Here is a 19,081-nt window from a genome sequence, read left to right as displayed (position 1 = left end):
GGCCAGTTTTCCCACATTTGTAGCACTTTTCAATTTTTTTTTATTTCATTCGAATCGAGGCCACTTGGAGATTCTATGACCAAAATTTGAGCTCTCTACGACAAACTTGAAAATTCGTCAAAAAAAAAAGTCGGCCATTTTGAAAAAAAAATGGTGGCGTCAAAAACTGCCCAGGGTCCTCTATGACATTTGGTCGAACACTCCCCGGCTAACTCCAGCCGTTTGGCCAGGCCGTCCAACATTTTTTTACCGGAACCGGTAGACCGACGGTCTGATCTATCCGGGGTCGCAGGACCAAACTCTATACGACCACACCAAACACTGCCACCTTCAAATCCCCCTTCTGCCCATTTTTGGAAAAATGTCAGTCGGGTTGTAGCTTTATATTATATAGATAAATACAAAATGACACTATAAAATAAATTACATACTAGATTACATAAATAAAATACAAAATATGTACCTAACCAATATATAAATATATCAATACATACATAATATACATATACATATAAATATGGCAAGAAGTATATTATATATAAAATTCCCAACCATTATCATACTTCTTAGAACAAATTAAATTATTCTCATTTGAAAATATTTTAATTTGTATTTTTTAACACGGTTAACGGAGTACGCTGGTTCGATTCCAGCTCGGAACACTTGGAGGCCTTGGTCACTTTTTCTTTGTATTTATGACATTTATTTAATGATTATCATACTTGTTCAGAAAGCCAAAGTTTCTTCAGATTCACCTTGAGTGATGTCACAGACTGAGACCGACTGAGAAGTTATGAATGCTGCTTGCAACTTTTGCTACTGAATATAAGTTTGTAAAATAAAACTTAACACTATTTAATTACTGACGAAGTTAACGAGTGTTTTGCTTAAAGCAGTGTAACTTTAAAACTCTTCTTACTACTTTATTCTTACTTTTCCTTTTTAAGCAAACGAGGTAAGTCGAAACGTTTATCCTGTAAAACTTTTCAGCAAACTAGAAGTTAATAGTTATTTTCCCCTCACTAGCTCGGAAACAGGTGTTTTTTCCTTTAATACCAGCGGGTAAAAACGCATTTTATCCACTAGTGGGTAAAGTAATTTGACCTTGAATAAAGTCAAATTAACTGCTTTAAAATTGATACAAGTAGGTGAATCTAGTAATAAAGATGATTTACCACCTGTGGAACTACTGGAAGCAGCGATAAACGCATTTTTTGCGTTGTAGTTTCCTCGCTATAGTGAGGGGAAAAGTTTTGTGTTACACTCGGGTGCAAATGTATTTTACTTCTCGTGTGTTAAAAAACTCGCAAGTTCAAGATTCTATTCTTCTCTAATCGTTTCACTTGCTCGTTTTTCAATTCCACACTCGGCGTTAAAATACAACTTTGCCCCCTTGTATAACAAATAACTATTGTTATACAAGGGGGCAAAGTTGTATTTTAACGCCGAATGCGGAATTGAAAAACGAGCAAGTGAAAGGATTCTATAGTTGAACCACGAGCGAAGCGAGTGGTTCGAGAATAGAATCCTGAACTTGCGAGTTTTTCAACACACGAGAAGTAAAATACATTTGCACCCGAGTGTAACACAAAACTTTTCCCCTCACTATAGCGAGGAAACTACAACGCAAAAAATGCGTTTATCACTGCTTCCAGTAGTTCCACAGGTGGTAAATCATCTTTATTACTAGATTCGCCTTTACTTTTATCAATTTTAAAGCAGTTATTTTGACTTTATTCAAGGTCAAATTACTTTACCCACTAGTGGATAAAATGCGTTTTTACCCGCTGGTATTAAAGGACAAAACACGTGTTTCCGAGCTGGTGAAGGGAAAACCTATTTATAGTGAGAGACTTTGAAGTCACAAACTTTAAGAAAGATTCATTTACTTTGTAAACAGCTTGAATATCTCTATCAGCTTATGTATACGGAACTCGTAAAAAAGCTGGCCTGAATACCGTAGAAAAAAAATCTAATTTCTTACTTCCCAAATTCTTATAAGTCGAACAATTTCGCTATAAATCTGCCTCATAAAATTTCTACGACTGCCTGTTATCCAAATTACTTACCTATATGTTTATTACGCAGAAACTTTGTCTGTAATTCATATTACAGGGTCACGATATCAAATAACTTTATTTAAATGGAATCACAAAAACACATCGATTCCAGAAAACTTGTCAGACTTTTAGATAAACAATTTGTTTTAGGTGTGACAATCAAAAACTTTTTAAAGTTATTGAAGAAACTGTCAAAACAAGTAATGGGCTCTATTTCTTGTAGTGAAGTTGCATATTAAGTTGTAGTTAATAAACAACAAACGCGAAGCGCAAATCTCGCGATTTAAACGCGCAAGCACCATGAATTTTAAGGCGCTTACGACGTCTTAATCGCTTGGTAGCTTACGATTACAACAGTCAATAGTTTTGGTATGTCATCTACTCATCTCTATTAGTAGTAATAACTCAAAGGTTTAAGTGACGATTGGACTTGCCTACCTTTCCTGAGAAGCCGTTGCTCGTGGGTCGGAATCCCAGTAAAGGCATATCGGTAATAGGCGAGTATCCATAGCACCAGCATTCAAACTCTACTCCCTCAAATAAAATTAAATTCGTCAAGTGCTGCTGCAACGCAGAATTTATTTGTTTGGGGGCAGGTCGATCTCTGTAAGATGTCTCTTAAGCGATTCGTTGCATATTCCATTTTAGAAAACTGTACGCTGTGGCGGCGAACTACTTTGTCGATTTTAAAATGACACGCCTAGTGTACCTCGCTTGTCATCGGCACGGCACGGTTAATCTTTTAATACTTATTTTAATCTAACTTTGTTGTTTTAGTAATATCAAGAGGCCTAACCCCTCCGGAGAACACCAACGTGACAGACAGCTATTCTGCCAACCTGCCAACGTTGTCACCGCTGGCGTTGGCACACAACTACACGGACTGCTGCGTCGCTGCCAACGTGACAAAAGACTGTCTCGGGTTCTGCAGCATTCAGACCATATTGGAGGGAACGGGGCAGGACCCAGAGACGTGTCAGCCTGATTTCCCTGCTATTGTTAAGTAAGTAAATTTGGCATCAAATGGAAACTTATAAGTTACTTTCCTTCTAGTCAAATCAACTTCTTTGGACTGTCAAAACGAATTAGAACGGTTAGCTAATATAAAATCGTGTTGAGTGACGTCACGGACAACTCATTTACACGACTTATTAAATAGAAATCGAATTTAAAATAATTGTTGTCCATGTACTTTAATAATTATCTTGCTGATGCTTTATTTCGTGCATGGTATAAAATATTTTATTTCAAGGACAGTGAAATTCCTTATTGTCTGTGGTTAATTGTGGCGCTATTTCTATTTATCGTCAACCCATCCTGGAACCTTTTGATTTGATGCTTATTAAGCAATTTAGTCTAGTTTCTCAAATAGATTACCTACGTCTAACCTATGTTGTTACGACTTGAGCGTAACACAGTGAGGGATTGTAATTATTAAAATAAGTATCATCATTTAAAAAAATCTTTAGGCATGAGCACACTAAATAGAAGAACTAAAAACAGAATTGTGTTCGAGCATGTTCTAATCAATCTTGCAAGCCAAATTAGACCGACTTCCATTATTAAATTAAGCTGAAACTTTTATACACGTGTGAATGGGGTGGCGGTCGGGAGGGGTTACGAGAGGTGACCATGGAAATATGTGAGGAAACAATGCAACCTTATTGTTTTGGACTTTTGGGGTTTTGTCTCGATTAAAGTTGCCTGTTTAATTAATTACTGCAGTGTGTAGATAATAAAATCATGTATCAAAAGATATTTTTTTACAAAAAAACATTCTTCCTACATAGGATTCATAAATGGTATGACATACATTAGAGAAATTTTGACGGGTACTACGGCGGTCGGGGTGTTGTAGCGGTCCAACACGTCAGCCGCGATAGCTGAAGACCCGGGGTTCGTTTCCCAGCTTCGCCAGCAGTGGGCTTGATCGCTTTTTCTTTTGTGTATGGTACCTACATATTTCGGTTTATAAAAAAAATATTTTTCACCCCAATCCAGATGCATGGCCGACGGCCGAAACCACGTGCCATGCTGTATACAAGAGCGAGTGCCCGACATCTGCCAAGATGTGTGCCGAGGCGAGTTCACTCCGGTGACCGACAATATCAAGACACACTACAGCTGTGCCGCGTACATGGAGAAGACTTTAGCTTGCATCGTTGAGGGCGTTGGTAAGTTACGCTTGACTGATAGAGAATGTGATTACCTTTAGATTTTTGTCGAGCTCCCGATATTAGTTTTCTGCGATCATGACGCATATAACTGCGTCGGAAGCTCGACAAAAACTAAACAGGTAATTTCGGCCAATATAAGTCTAATAAAACTATTAACCGTTAATTATAATTCAAAACTCTTAATGAGGATACTTTTACTAACTCCTCAATTTCAATTCAATTTGTATAATTAATACAATGAAGGTTCAACAAATTAATAAAATTATGACCTACAAATATATTGCTGAAGGCTTAATTAAGCCTATTATATTAACCGATTGCATGATTATTTACAGAACTCCTTCCAAGCCCCCCAGAAGACGTCGAAGTGGACACTCTCAACGAAAAACAACTGAACATCACCTGGAATCCGCCTCTCGAAAACACAGAAACCGTCACAGAATACATCGTCAACGTCACCGCATTACGCTCCTTCGACGCCCATTTGATAGATCCCTCAGAGAGTTCCATCAAGAATATGACTGTGAAGATGAGCCAGCCTGTGACGCATAGAATACCAGCAAATAAGACGTTCTTTGTGCTGAACGATTTGCTGCCGTTCACGATGTATGAGATCACGGTGACGTCGTATAATGTGCATGGATCGAGTTTGCCTAGTTACGCTATTAGGTGAGTGTTGTTTTTTTCTAGTGTCAAATCGGCAGAATGGCAATAAATTATAACCATAGTGTCAATAGTAGCAACGTACCTTTAAACGTTACAGTTTTTATGGTTGCAAGAAAGTTTCTCGCGTCGGTTTTTCACTTATTTATATTCCCAACAGTTATAATATCTTCATTTGTAGATTGTGATTTATGACTTTACTTTTGATGTTACCCCAAAGCTTGAACGGACTTTTGCTGACCAAATACTCAATTATGTATTTCGTGAATTTCTACAACTATTAAAGCAATCTCATAACCCCCAGGACACTAACCCTGATCCCCGGCAAGATGAAGACCACGAAAGTGGCCCCCGCGCCCAAGCTGCCCGACGTCCGTTCCTGCTGCGTCAACGCCGGCGTCAACCACTTCGGTTGCGTGGACAAGCTGTGCGACCCGACCAAGACGTTTGAGATCGGGGTACGTTAAATTTTCGTGAGACATATTCAAATATTTAAATAAACGGATGTACCTACTCGCGTTATTATATCGCAACTGTTGCGACATGTTTCGAGTCATTTAGGAGACCGTCATCAGGTATGAGCGCTTGCGTCGGCTAGACTCCGTGACGTGATGTGATGACTCGAAACATGTCGCAACAGTCGCTATATAATAACGTGAGTACATCCGTTTATTTCAATATCGGGGTAGGTAAGTGTTCAGTTTTTGGTGTTTCAACTTACTCTATTGCAAAGTTCTGATGATTGGGTGGACATAAGAGGAGATGTGCGAGAATCAACCAATCAGTGTCAACAATAAGATTTTGATACGATATGAATATGCCAGATTTTTTTTTCTCTTATCTCCACTTATTACTCTAAAAATATTTGGCGTGTCAAACCCCAAAAGAATCACTGAATAATATTCATTAAGAGTGACGTTCCGTCTAAAACGGTACTTAGGTATACATCTCCAATCCTTGTAAATTATGCCTTAAGCGATAATTTCTTTTTAGATCCTTTTTATACGGAACAACAAAATGCCCCAATTCGCGTTCCATTAAGATGTATTCTTGTCATAAAATTAAAACACCGCTACCGAGGTGCACCTTAATGGCACCGAGTAAAAAAATGGGGAGGCACTTTTCAATATTAGAAATGTAACCTTGATTTGTCATTATGGCTAATATTTGGCCAACATATAAATAGTAGAAGTAAAACACTTACCTAAATACAAAAAAGCTACAATATAAAACACAAATTATACCTACAATGACCAAGGTAAATTTATCCCTTTCAGATAAGCTACTGAGAGAGATAAACTAGATATGGTAGCCAAACACAGATTGAAATAAATGAAAGGTCAATCACTGGCCAGTTTTTTATAATATACAAAAAATATAAAAAATAAAAATAAATATCGAAAGATACATTTATAAAAAAAACCTTGTAACCCTTGTACCCCTGTAATATCATAATATGAACCAAATCAAGCTTATATTTTTATGTTCTTTTGACGCTCTTGGGTGGTTAATGTCTCATTGGATTACATTTAAACTTTAAAAAGGCAGAGTTCTTCCATCAATCAATTAATTTATAAAATAAGTAGCAAAAAATTTGATTTTCCCGTGAGTTTTATGAAGACAAATAATAAGTATTTAATCAATTAAGTTATTTTTTTGTTCGCCCAATGATTCATCATAAATATTAATATACCACTTTTAGGTATACTCTCCGTAACTTACTTGACAAACATGCTGATAATTTTGAGTTTTCAGAACTTCTCGCGTCTCATCCTGCATACAAAACCTGCCTTTTTAAAGTTCATACACACCATTCCATTAAGCCATTAATAAACAGTTTCCCTTTGCCTTGATATTGAAAAACTTTGATTGCTTCCCAAATTGTTTTGGACGCTTTGAACCAATTTACAGTTAAATTGAGCTAATTAATAACTTTGCCTGTAACTTATTCCTAAACAAGGCAGTGGGTCCATTTAACAAATTTAATTGATATTATTATGACTTCACAAAAAGTGAGTGAATCAATTATTTCTTATATTTCAATCAAAATAATTATAATTACTTGTTTTGATCTTCTTGGTTAGCGCACAAGCGTCGTGATGAACAATTCTTCCTGCTCATAACGAATATTCCCCAATTAGGGAATTTCCCGGGAACGGCATGCACATGTCGTACACGCACGCCACGCAAATGTCGTAAATTTCGCGAAACTCCCAATTAATTTCGAGTGCATTCCGACTCCGAGTTAGGGATTTTCAGAGACGTATCAAAATTATATCAAGATTGTCTATATACATGTATAGAACTTGCGAAATCAAATTACAGGATCCATTTACCTATGAAATAAAATAAATATCAAAGAGGAAACTGCTTAAGTATACGATTTTCTCCTTGTATTAAGACAGTTTAAACACTTAACCACTGACGTACGACTGCAGTACCTGATCAGATTTGTTACTTCAATGTTTATAATAATTCATTACAATTACCGTAGTCGTCTCATCAATAGTTATCGGTCTGGCTCCTGCATCTCACTCACACTAACACTCATCTCATCTGTGTCTAATGCGCCATCTCTCTTCCCCACTCTAACCCTTAGCTGCAGGTGACAGACCTGATGATCTGCGCGCCGTGGGCCGGGACCACCTTTGGATGCCTGGTGAATGGGATGGACCATTCTCCCTGCTGCAGAGCTAGAGGGTTGCCAGAATCCTGTCTACCGTTGTGCAGTGGCAATGTGACAAACCTGGATTTCAATCACTTCAAGTAAGTGTTGTGCTATATCCGTCAATTGTAGGCTTAGTTGGTTATCTGCATGATTTAGACCGGGAGGATGTGAATGGGATGGACCAATCTCCGTGAGGCTAGAGGGTTGCCAGAATCCTGTCTTCCACTCTGCAGTGGCTATGTGACGAATCTTGACTTCAATCACTCAAAGTGTAGATCTATCGAAATCCATTAGTAGCAGTACCTAGTCTTATTTGGCCACCTGCGTGGTATGTGTTGGGACGACTTTGTTCGGGTGTGTGGTGAATGGAATGAACCATTCCCCCTGCTGCAGAGCTAGCTGCCAGTATACTGTCTACCGTTGTGCAGCGGCAATGTGACAAACCTGGATTTTAATCACTTCAAGTAAGTGTTCTGCTATATCCTTCAATTGTATGCTTAGTTGGTTATCTGCATGATTTGGGCCGGGAGGATGTGAATGGGTGAATGGGATGGACCATTCTCCGGGCTACAGGGTTGCCAGAATCCTGTCTTCAACTCTGCAGTGGCAATGTGACGAACCTTGTTGACTTCAATCACATCTATCGAAATCCATTAGTAAGCAGTAGTCTTATTTGGCCACCTGCGTGGTATGTGTTGGGACGACCTTGTTCGGGTGTCTGGTGAATGGAATGGGCCATTCCCCCTGCTGCAGAGCTAGTTGCCAGAATTTTGTCTACCGTTGTGCGGTGGCAATGTGACAAAACTTGACTTCAATCACTTCAAGTAAGTATTTTACTTTATCCGTCAGTTGTAGGCATATAGGAGACTGGTGAATGGTATGGACCATTCTCCATGTTGCAGAGCTTGACAGAATCGTGTCTTCCAGTCTGTAGTAGCAACCATAACCTGCAAACAGCAAAATTGGTACATGTTTGCCCTACATGCAACTTTTAAACGACCAAATATTTATCCTGCACCTGGTTCAAAACTTGAGAAGCGGACCTTTAATCTTACTTTTATCTCTGCAGGTGCCTCCGCTACATGTCATCATACACCAACTGTTTGCTCCAAGGCTATGGGGTACTTCCCGGCCCCCCTACCCGACTGCACCTCACCAACATTGACACAGACTATGCCGTGGTGCATTGGTCTCAGCCTGCGGCGTTACCTGATACTGTGCAGTACTACAATCTGCATTATAAGGCTGTGGCGGCGGGGGATGATTACAGAGTTCTAGAGAAGGTGAGGAAATAGAATATCTTAATGTTATAATGACAGAGAGAGCAACTAGTTCATCGCACTTTGCCAGTGACAGCAACTGTTTACTCCAAGTATGCCGTAACATACTTTGACACAGACTATGCTGTAGTGCTTTGGTCTACTACGCCATTGGTATTGCCTGTTACTATTCAGTAAGTACAATGTAGCGGCAGGAGATGATTACAGAGTGCTGGAAAAGGTAACGAATATGTTTTTTTTTTTTAAGTTGTTGTTGAACCCTTCGTGTTGAGCAAACGAATTATGCCAAACTTTAACCTTGAGCGTAGCGACTAGATTTAAGTGGTATACTGAGTGATGCAAGGATTTCAAGGAGAGTGCTGCAAGGTTACATACTCAGACACAGCTCAAGGTAACTTTTTGGATAAAATAAAGTTTTGAAAGTAAATAAATTGCTTCGAGGTAAAAGTTGGTGTTAATCAAATTGAAAGATGAACAGAAAGGGTCACAAGAAAATTATCTAGAAAATAATTACTTACGTGCAGTTAAAGTTACATTAACATCTTTTGATAAACTCAAAACCTAAAAGGGTTAGACTTTTAGTCATCTCCCTAGGCAAACGCAGGCTTAAACTTATGTTTTAGAGTGCTCAGTAAATCTTAATCTGGCCACATGGAGCAAAGTCACGGCTGCCGCCGCCATACATTAATCTTTAACCTGAATATGCTTTCAGCCTTGAGCTGCCGTAGCAAAACACTATAACTAGGGAATGCAATCTCGTTCTCGCGAGATCTCTTTTGTACGAGATCTCGGTCATTTTTAGCGAGATTGATCTCGGCCGAAAAATTGACGAGATCTCGCGAGATCAACGAGATTTAACTCAAGCATAAAAAGCTCGCGAAATGACTAGTCATGTTTCTTTCCCAAGCTGTAAATGATTTATATGAACTATATCATTTAACTGAACTCGCCAACTTGTTAACTCAATAGAGATCGAGAGATTCAACAACGAATGACAGATTCAGACCGTTTCGAAATAATTCGAAAGGTGTCAGCCAGACCTATTTGCGTGATTCGCCATTATGGTATTACACTTATGGCTGTGTGTATATAACCATCTATTTTACGAATTTTCGTGCACAGAGTTTTGTTGGATGTCGAGAGAGCAGAAGCCTACAAAAACCTCACTACGGCTCTCGTTTGTTAGGCAACCAATAACAATTTCTATTTTACACTCAAAAAATCAAATTATTGTATTATATATTTTTTTATTTCTTTTTTAAATAGTCACACTACTATATATTGTAATATGTTATTATTATATATTTAACGACCGGTCTGGCCTAGCCCAGCGGGTAGTGACCCTGACTGCTACGCCGCGGTCTCGGATTTCAATCCCGGTAAGGGCATTTATTTGTGTGATGAACACAGATATTTGTTCCTGAGTCATGGATGTTCTCTATGTATCTAAGTACTTGTATATTATGTATGCCTTTGTCTGAGTACCCACAACACAAGCTTTCTTGAGCTTACCGTGGGACTAAGTCAATCTGTGGAAAAATAATATTTATTTAATGATATTTATGTATATATTTCCGTTTTTCTTTCTATTTTAGTTTCTTATTTAACTGTCGGGTTTAAGAAGCGTATTGTATTGGTAGTCTAATATAATGTAATAATTTATTAGTAGTCAACTAGTCATAATACTCATAATTAATTGAGTAGAGTTAATGTTTTTATGTGGGTCTATTTAATGATGGTAGGGATAACCTTGATTTTTATAATGTTAAATTTTTATCCCTTCATCAATAAAGATTTTTTAAGTAGTCTCTACTGTGTACTTGTTCGCGGTTGGCATGACAACGATTTCGAAATTGGCACGCTTCTACTCATTCGTGAATTATTTTATTTTATTTTCTTGCATAACAATCTATACTTTAAAGTTTTAAAAATATATTGTGAGTTGTGAGGTACTTAATTTATGTTAAACAATGTAAAATACATCAAAAAAAATCTGAAAAAATAGTCAAGATAAATATTTGTTTCATAATAGCAATCATTCTTATGATTGTTATCCTTCTTCATTGCTGTATTGTGATTATTTACAAGAATAAACCCACAAACCGGCCAATCTCGCGAGATCTCGAAATTGGCGAGATCTCGCGAGATTGGTTTCATGAATTCCCGAGATCTCGCCTGGGCCCCAATCTCGTCGAGATTGCATTCCCTAACTATAACTCAAATTATTGAAGTTTTGATACACCTGATTTCAAAATTATAAACCTAACCTGATTGAATTTATAATACTTATGCAAAATCAAGTATAATTTGTTAATGTATTCAGGTGTTTTTCTGTATTTATGTGACAAACATTGAGGCCTTTTTTTGGTTTAAAAATAGAGGCAAAACCTATCGTTTAAACCTACTGTGCCATATCACCACACCGTTGGATACTATTGTTTTTATTCTCAAATAAAAATTTCATAAAATTTGGGAATGTTTTGAATTTTCACCGGAAAACGTATGTGACTGTAAATAAACATTGACTAGATTATAAATAAAAAAAAATGATGGTTATAAATAAAAAATTATAAAATTCTGCAGAATGTTATGCCAAATTTTTTTACTAGAATGCCAATTTTTCGACGACAACAATACAAAGCGCAATCTGCGATTTTTTTCTTGTAGCAGATAGCACCTTGTACGTTGGTGGTTAAGGTGCAATTTTCTGAAAAAAAAAATTGCAGATTGTACCCTATACGTTGTTGTCGTCGTAATTTGGTTTCAGAAAAATGCTTATGTTTCAGATACAATCATTTGTCAAGGCGTAGGAGTACCATTGAAGAAGAGCCTCGAATATAGGCAACGATTTGTATAGCCGAAGGGATTAATTCATTATACATTCATTAGGGATCGCCCTCCGTGGAACTATAAATTAAAGGTGACATTGCCGTCTGTCGGCAAGATAAAGCTGACTCCACACCGGTGTGAAATCAAAGTTTAAGTTTTTGCCATCATTCAAAATGGGCAATTTAATCAGATTTTTTGTTTTTGCGAATCAATCAATCTTATGGATATTGAAAAGTAAACCTAAAATACTTAACTGGAAAGTTAATAGCTTAACTGGAAGTATTTAACTTTTTAGATACGCTACAATTTTGTCTTTTTAGTTCTCGATGAATTAAAGACCTTCTTAAAGTAATACTTATTTAAACTTTCACGATTTTTACACATATTTAAAATTGCAAACGGGACTTAATCACGTATTACTATGTTTTAAACACTATTAACTTCCGACGTTTCAAGGGCGGCATTGTCCCCGTGGTATTAGAGCAGACTGGCTAAAGTTGACATCAACATCCTCTAGCTGTACGAGATTTCAGACTACCCGCACTTGCTTCTTACAGTATTTTCATAACTTGAATCGCAATGCGTGTAAAGATTTGAGTTATTTAAGCGAAGATTAACCAGGCCCCGTAGCCGAATGGCATTTCTCCGACGCCAAACGAAAGCGATACGCCGCTGGCTCTGTCGCGCCAATACGCAAACGCGATAGAGATAGATATCTACTAGCGCTTCGTTTCGTGAGCGTTTCGTGAGCGATTGTGCCATTCGGCTAGCCACCCAGGAGTTTTGAATTTAGGACTTTTTTTATGAAGATATATTTAAGTACTCCGCGTAAAACACAAATCTTGTGTGCGGATTTCGTAAATTGTATCCTCTTAGCGCCGGTGTGGAGGCAGATCAAGGGCTGTTTCCCGCATTATCGCTTAATTTATGAGCTCTCTAAGTATTTTTTTTTTTTTTTTTTATTATTATAAATGGGCTTACTCTTGACCACAGACTAGCCAAAGGCAAAGACGTGGCCTACGATGGAGTGAGCTCGCCCAGAAGATGCCTGTTCACTCTTGATTTGAAGGTTGCCGGGTATAAGGCCTGTATTGGGCGTGCAACGGGGTGGGGCGTGCGGCGTGCATGTCAAACGATTGAAGATCAAACAAGTGTCCTGACGTTGCATAACGGCCCAGCCACGACATTGGTCTAAGCGCGACAGCGGTGAGCGGCAGCCATACGTGCGAATGAAAAGTCCCATCGCTGTGTCTCGCTCCAATGTATGGCCGCCGCTCACCGCTGTCGCGCTTAGACCAATGTCGTGGCTGAGCCGTAAGTGTAAGGCCTGCATATTGGGCGTGCAGCGGGGCGGACGTGCGGCGTGCATGTCAAACGATTGAAGATCAAACAAGTGTCCTGACGTTGCATAACGGCCCAGCCACGACATTGGTCTAAGCGCGACAGCGGTGAGCGGCAGCCATACGTGCGAATGAAAAGTCCCATCGCTGTGTCTCGCTCCAATGTATGGCCGCCGCTCACCGCTGTCGCGCTAGACCAATGTCGTGGCTGAGCCGTAATGGACGCACGCTCGCTCGCCCTGCCGATCACACCGCTCCGAGAGTTCAGCGCATTAGTGCGTTTTCACATTATCCGATCCGATATCGGATGTCGGAAGGATTTCAAAGGCAAAAAAATCAAAGATGGCGGCTTCAATGTAACGTATCGGATAATGTGAAAACGCACTTACGTCTACACATAGCTTTGTGGCGACAAAAGCATTAGAGACTTTTTGCGACTAAGTTTCTAATGGGGTGGCAACGCGCATGTGTCACTGTTTGAGTTGTAGGCGTCCATAGGTTACGGTGATCGCTTTATATCAGGCGGGCCGTATGCTTGTTTGCCACCGAGGTAGTATTAAAAAAATGAAAGAAGATTGATCGAAATATGATATTTGGTGTCCCATTATCCATACTCATATTGTAAATGGGAAAGTGTGTGTGTCTATTTGTTTATCCGTCTTTCACGGCAAAACGGAGCGTCGAATTGACTTGACTTTTTAAGAGGAGATAGTTGACGGGATGGAGAATGACATAGGCTACCTTTTGTCTCTTTCTAACGCGAGCGAAGCTTCGGGCAAAAGCTAGTTGTTTTATACATCCTATCATATCGAGAAAATATTGCCAGTTCTAAAAAATACCCCCTGTAAAGACGGTTACGGTGTGGACGCAGATGAAGGGCTGTTTGCCGCATTATCGCTTAATTTATCGGCCCTGTAATGCCCTCTGCACGTGGAATTCGTATCGCTTAAGAATAAGCCTTAAATCCCGTAATCTAAGGTTCCTGAATATTAATGGTTATTGCTTATCACGCGTAATTGCTAAATGATGGCGGTTTTAGTTTCAGTGACGTTTAAAACTAACGACTAATGAGTAGGGGGAAACTAATATGTCTTACGATAGGAACGCTATTGAATTGCGATAGATGTTGGATCATTTCTCATTAGTGAAATTTCCTGGTGGTGTTTGATGATTATTTTTCAAGTGGGCATAATAATATGCACTTATGAACGTCAAATCAAGATACACCGATTTTATTGCAGCGTCGTCATGAAAAATACCGTAAGCATAAAATCTCTACACATGTATGTATAACTGGTAAATAATACAAGTTGATCATAATTAAACTCACTCGTACGTACATGTCTGCATGGTGCAGTGTAATGACATTTTCTTCTATGTAAAACTGTAAATGACTAACTAAAATGTATGTGTATATTCAAAAACGCGCTTTGTCTGTGTTATTTTGCGTGTAGATACACCAATTTAAATGCGTTGTAATCGAAATGATTGTCAGACAAAATGTATCTTACAAGACAGGTTCAGCCGATAAGTATTTATTGTTTAATTTCACAGAAGTTTTAAATTTTCAAAATCAATTTTAGAGTTCCACTTTCGTAGTCAAGTATTAGGTCAACTTATAATTTCGCTCAGGCCGTCTGTCCATCCGCGGCTCTGTGTGCGTCGTCGTCAGCCAAATGCACAAACGCTCATGACACACTCACGATACTATCGCTTTCGTAGCTATCTATCTCTATCGCTCTTGCGTATTGGCGCGACAGAGCCAGACTAAATTTCTGCGGCGTTTCGGTACTTTCGGTGGCGTTTCGCGTCGCAGAAATGCCATTCGGCTACGGGGCCTGCTCCGTAATCGCTAGTTCTAGACAACCCTCATTTGGCATTCGTGCACAAATCGTACATGCCCAGAGAATGGTAAAATAAAAACTGCGTTTGTTCCCAGATCCACTCACCGTTCATCCTGGAGAACCTGGAATCGAACACCGACTACGAGATCTACGTCGAGGCGGTCAACGAGCACGGCGTGGGCGACGCGTCCCCGAGACTCATATTCAGGACTCAGAGTCAGGTGTGTATACTAACCCACTGGTCCTACCAGAAGCGATAGAAACGAACAAAAGACAGTCGCTCCCATGTAAACATCTAACCTAACCCCGCAGGATCGGGACAGGTGGTGATCTCTCAGTTCGCACGCCAAGATTCATTTTGGATTAAATTAATAATAACCCGGAAAGGTGGGCCAAAATGGTGACAGACTGATGGGACCCGCGGAATACCATAGCCGATGCAGGCCGGGGTTCGGGCAGGCCAAAGAGATGGCGGAACCACCTAGACGCATTCTACCCAAACTGGTAGGAAAACACTGATAACAGGTCGAGTGGAAAAAACGAGGGGATGCCTTTGCCCAGCAGTGGGACACTAAAAGAAGCTAATTAAAAAAAGCCTCTCTGTTCCTTAAAAATAAGCATGGTTTAACACTGATTTAAACTTTCACGATTATTACACATAATTATTTTTAAATCGGGACTTAATCGCATGTCAATGTCATTTCAAGCCAGTCTTCTCCGAGACCACGGGGACAACGCCATCCTTGAAACGTTGGAGGTCGGTCAGTTTAATATGTAGTTATACGCGATTAAGTCCCGATTTAAAAATAATTAAGCATGGTTTAGATATTCATTTGCGATTACTGAACCAAAATAGTAAATTACTCAAAATCTCATTCCACAGGCCGTCGAAGAAAAACTGGAGCAATCGAACTCGTACAACGTGACGGCGTGCTGCGAGCAAGTGGCGGTGGCCGGCGTGTGCATGCCGCTGTGCACGTACGACGCCAAGATGTCCGACTTGCGCGCGCTGGCGCCGCTCTGTGCGCAGGAGTTCCATAAATTACTACGTTGTGGCGCTGGAGGTACGTATTTATAACAAGAAGACTGTATAACTTTTACTATTCTCGCTCCAACCTATGACCGCCGCTCGCCGCTATTGCCTTTTAGACAACCGTCACAGCCGAGCCATTAAAAATAGGTACACAGTAGCAAACAAATCAGATCCCTTTGTTTGACATAATCATTGAAACTCATAATGTAATAATCGCCATCGCCAGATTATCATTACTATCATTAGTCATAATTCTGAAACGATTAACTTTTCAGGGTTTTCATGAAGGTCATCTACCTACAGATAGGAAGGTTAGGTTTGTTTTATAGCAATCCTGAAAAGTTACGCGTTTCTGAGAAAAACCATATTATGAATAACGAAAATGTGGACAAACGATACATTATGACCGAAGACTTTATGGGAACCATTAGAGACTCAATACCTCGATTAGCGAATCTCAATTGGTATTACTACAATCATCATCCAACTTTAAATTTAATTTATTCTAAGCCTAATAGCACCAATTGCAGACTTTTCTCCTTGTCAACAAGTTAAATCATCCAACTTATTCCTCAAACATTTTCCCACCAGGTCGCAACCACGAATCCTGCTGCGAACGGCGCGGCGTCCCCGCAAACTGCCGAGGAGTCTGCGCCGGCGCGTACACCGGCGGCATTAACACCTGCGTGCCTTATATCGGGAACATCGTGCAGTGCTTCGAAGAAGGTACACTTTGACACAGCTTTTGTCTGATGTCATTAGGGTATCTTGCTCTGATGGATGCTGAGAAAATACTACTTGACAAGACAATATCCGTCTATCATATTTTGGAAATGTAGTAGGATGGAACCAATGCGATTAAAACTGAAGAGAGTTTTTTCCAGAAGCAAAATATCTGCTTAATATTTGGTACATATTAATGAGCGCAAGCGCTAACTCGATATGAAAGTGTGAATGGAGCCTTACAATTCCAAAACAACTATAGAGAAGCTTAGGTATTTCACCTATTTCGAAAATCATTTCCTTGATTACGAATCGTGCATGAATGTTACGACATTTTTAATTAATAATTCTAATTGTAATCATCTCCTAGGTACCGGCCTCCTACCCGGCCCACCACGTGAAGTCCACGCCATCATCACGACCACTGGCGACAAAGCCTCAGGATTCTTGGACTGGTCCGCACCGGAAGAGGGCGCCAATGCCACATCGTATGTCGTCCACTGGCAACGCGTTGGCAACAACTCGCAACCTTACTACTATAATACACTGCAGCTGGATAATGTAAGCGCTTATTGCATATTTTTCTTAAAGGAGGCTCTGTAATTCTGGGTGAGAAATAGTAGGTCGTTGTTTGGTGTAACAACTGGTGACAAAGGCTTCAGGATTCTTAGACTGGTCCGCCTCTGAAGACGGTGCCAATGATATACATCCTATATCATATGTCGTCCACTGGCAACGCGTCGGCAACAACTCGCAACCTTACTACATATTATAATACGCTGCAGCTGGACAATGTAAGGTCTTTTTGGATATTCTTCTTAGTATCCTGGCTCATAGTTGTGGGTGGGGCACCTAAGAGATGGTCTAACTGTATTAAAGTAGTCGACTGGCGGCAGCCTAGTGCAGTGCAGTCCACACGGCATATGACCGCATTCAATGGAGACATGGTATCTACTTGTCGCGATCCTTAGCATTGAGGGAATAAGGGGTAAGAAGAAGAGAGATGGGTGAAATTTAATAGGCCGCTGTCTGATCCAACCGAACTGGCAACAAGGCGACAGGTTTCTTAGACTAAATATTTCAAGTATGAAAATCGACACGATATCGTATTTCGTTCACTGGCAACTCATTAACAATAACATGTAGCCTTAGGTAGCTACTTCCATTTACGTTTTCAGTTTTGAACATTGAATCTACGACAAAGTATATATTCCATGTTAAGTTTTTAGGTGTGTTATAGGTACTTGCAAACGTTCACTAAAGTTATCAAGCCGATAAAGTTCGTTTGTCCCTTTCCGACGTACCTATTGGTGTGATAGAAACTGTGGATAGAAAGGGACATAAGGAACTATATCGGCTTGATAACTTTTGCGTACGTTTATGAATAGGGGTTAGCCTATTTCAAAATTGTAATCCTCCACCCGTCTTAACCATTAGATTTACAGTTTTTTATCTCTTGCAGCAAATCAACACAACAGACAGTATGGCCAACATAGACAACCTTGAAGTGAACGCGACGTACCACGTCTTCGTCGTGGCTGTCAACGAACACGGCACCTCCCTCCCCAGCAGCATGCTTTTAATCAACATCACATCTAACTCACGTAAGTACCACTTCAGTCTCTCCCCCAACCCCTCTCTTTTTTACACACACACACAAACATACATACAAACACACTTGTTAAATTGCCAGCTGTACACTTCTGATAAACATCACTACAACTCACGTAACCATGATTACTTTCTTTAGTTTCTCTGTATTTCGCTGTCTATTTCTGTGTAACCATAGTATTTTTTTCGATGGCATTCTCAGCTGATGCTTCGGAGCCCGTGTCCACTTTCTGACTTTTTCTCCTGAGCGTGGCAAAATTTGACCTTACAGTGGAAACAATTTTTTGAATATCATGTGGAGAATATTCCGAAAATTTCTTGCTAGTTTATTTTTGCTGTTGCAAATGGCGTCTTCAAACGTTGTAAGTGTTGTAACACTGTACACTAGTTTACAAGATATACTAACCAAAGCATAATTTCCACAGCGGACCAGAGTATCTCCGGCATCCCTTCGCCCCCGCACTCGCTATCAGTCTCTTCACACTCGGCGACCTGGTTGACGCTGACGTGGCAACCACCGCAGTTCTCGCACCCTAACGAGAAGATCTCATACACGTAAGTAAAAAAAAAGAAACATTCTCCAAACTTCTTTTGTGCCAGTTTCTACAGATATTTATGTAATAAAAGGAAGGTAACTGGAAAGAGGTCACAGATAGCGATTTTGGCGACGAGAATGACGTTAAGCGTTGGTTTAACTTGGAAGTTTTAACTTCATTCTCGTCGCCAAGATCGCTATCTGTAACCTGTCACTCGGCAACCTGCCGGCGTAGGCGAATGTCAATCGTCGACGCCAGACGCCGACAGAAATGCATTCTGACTCTGTCACGTCTGTGTCTGTCACTCTGTCACGGTA

General features: G+C 39.8%; 1 protein-coding gene across 4 annotated transcripts in view; it reads left to right on the top strand.

The window, feature by feature from the left end:
- LOC125230981 (Ig-like and fibronectin type-III domain-containing protein 1) overlaps nucleotides 1-19,081 on the top strand; it is a 375,479-nt gene that overhangs the window by 328,678 nt on the left and 27,720 nt on the right. For 3 of the 4 annotated variants that reach the window (XM_048136304.1, XM_048136302.1, XM_048136303.1), the window contains 12 exons: nucleotides 2,838-3,063; nucleotides 4,062-4,234; nucleotides 4,573-4,906; nucleotides 5,205-5,358; nucleotides 7,500-7,666; nucleotides 8,638-8,851; nucleotides 14,957-15,082; nucleotides 15,745-15,925; nucleotides 16,486-16,620; nucleotides 16,988-17,178; nucleotides 18,080-18,221; nucleotides 18,654-18,783. In XM_048136304.1, the coding sequence (XP_047992261.1) occupies nucleotides 2,838-3,063; nucleotides 4,062-4,234; nucleotides 4,573-4,906; nucleotides 5,205-5,358; nucleotides 7,500-7,666; nucleotides 8,638-8,851; nucleotides 14,957-15,082; nucleotides 15,745-15,925; nucleotides 16,486-16,620; nucleotides 16,988-17,178; nucleotides 18,080-18,221; nucleotides 18,654-18,783 (2,173 nt within the window). The remainder of the gene's footprint in view (nucleotides 1-2,837; nucleotides 3,064-4,061; nucleotides 4,235-4,572; nucleotides 4,907-5,204; nucleotides 5,359-7,499; nucleotides 7,667-8,637; nucleotides 8,852-14,956; nucleotides 15,083-15,744; nucleotides 15,926-16,485; nucleotides 16,621-16,987; nucleotides 17,179-18,079; nucleotides 18,222-18,653; nucleotides 18,784-19,081) is intronic. The other variant, XM_048136305.1, reaches the window with a different exon arrangement.

Source organism: Leguminivora glycinivorella, chromosome 11, assembly GCF_023078275.1.
Source record: "Leguminivora glycinivorella isolate SPB_JAAS2020 chromosome 11, LegGlyc_1.1, whole genome shotgun sequence".
NCBI lineage: Eukaryota > Metazoa > Arthropoda > Insecta > Lepidoptera > Tortricidae > Leguminivora > Leguminivora glycinivorella.
The sequence above is the reverse complement of the archived record's forward strand: the minus strand, read 5'-3'. Positions and strand labels throughout refer to the sequence as shown.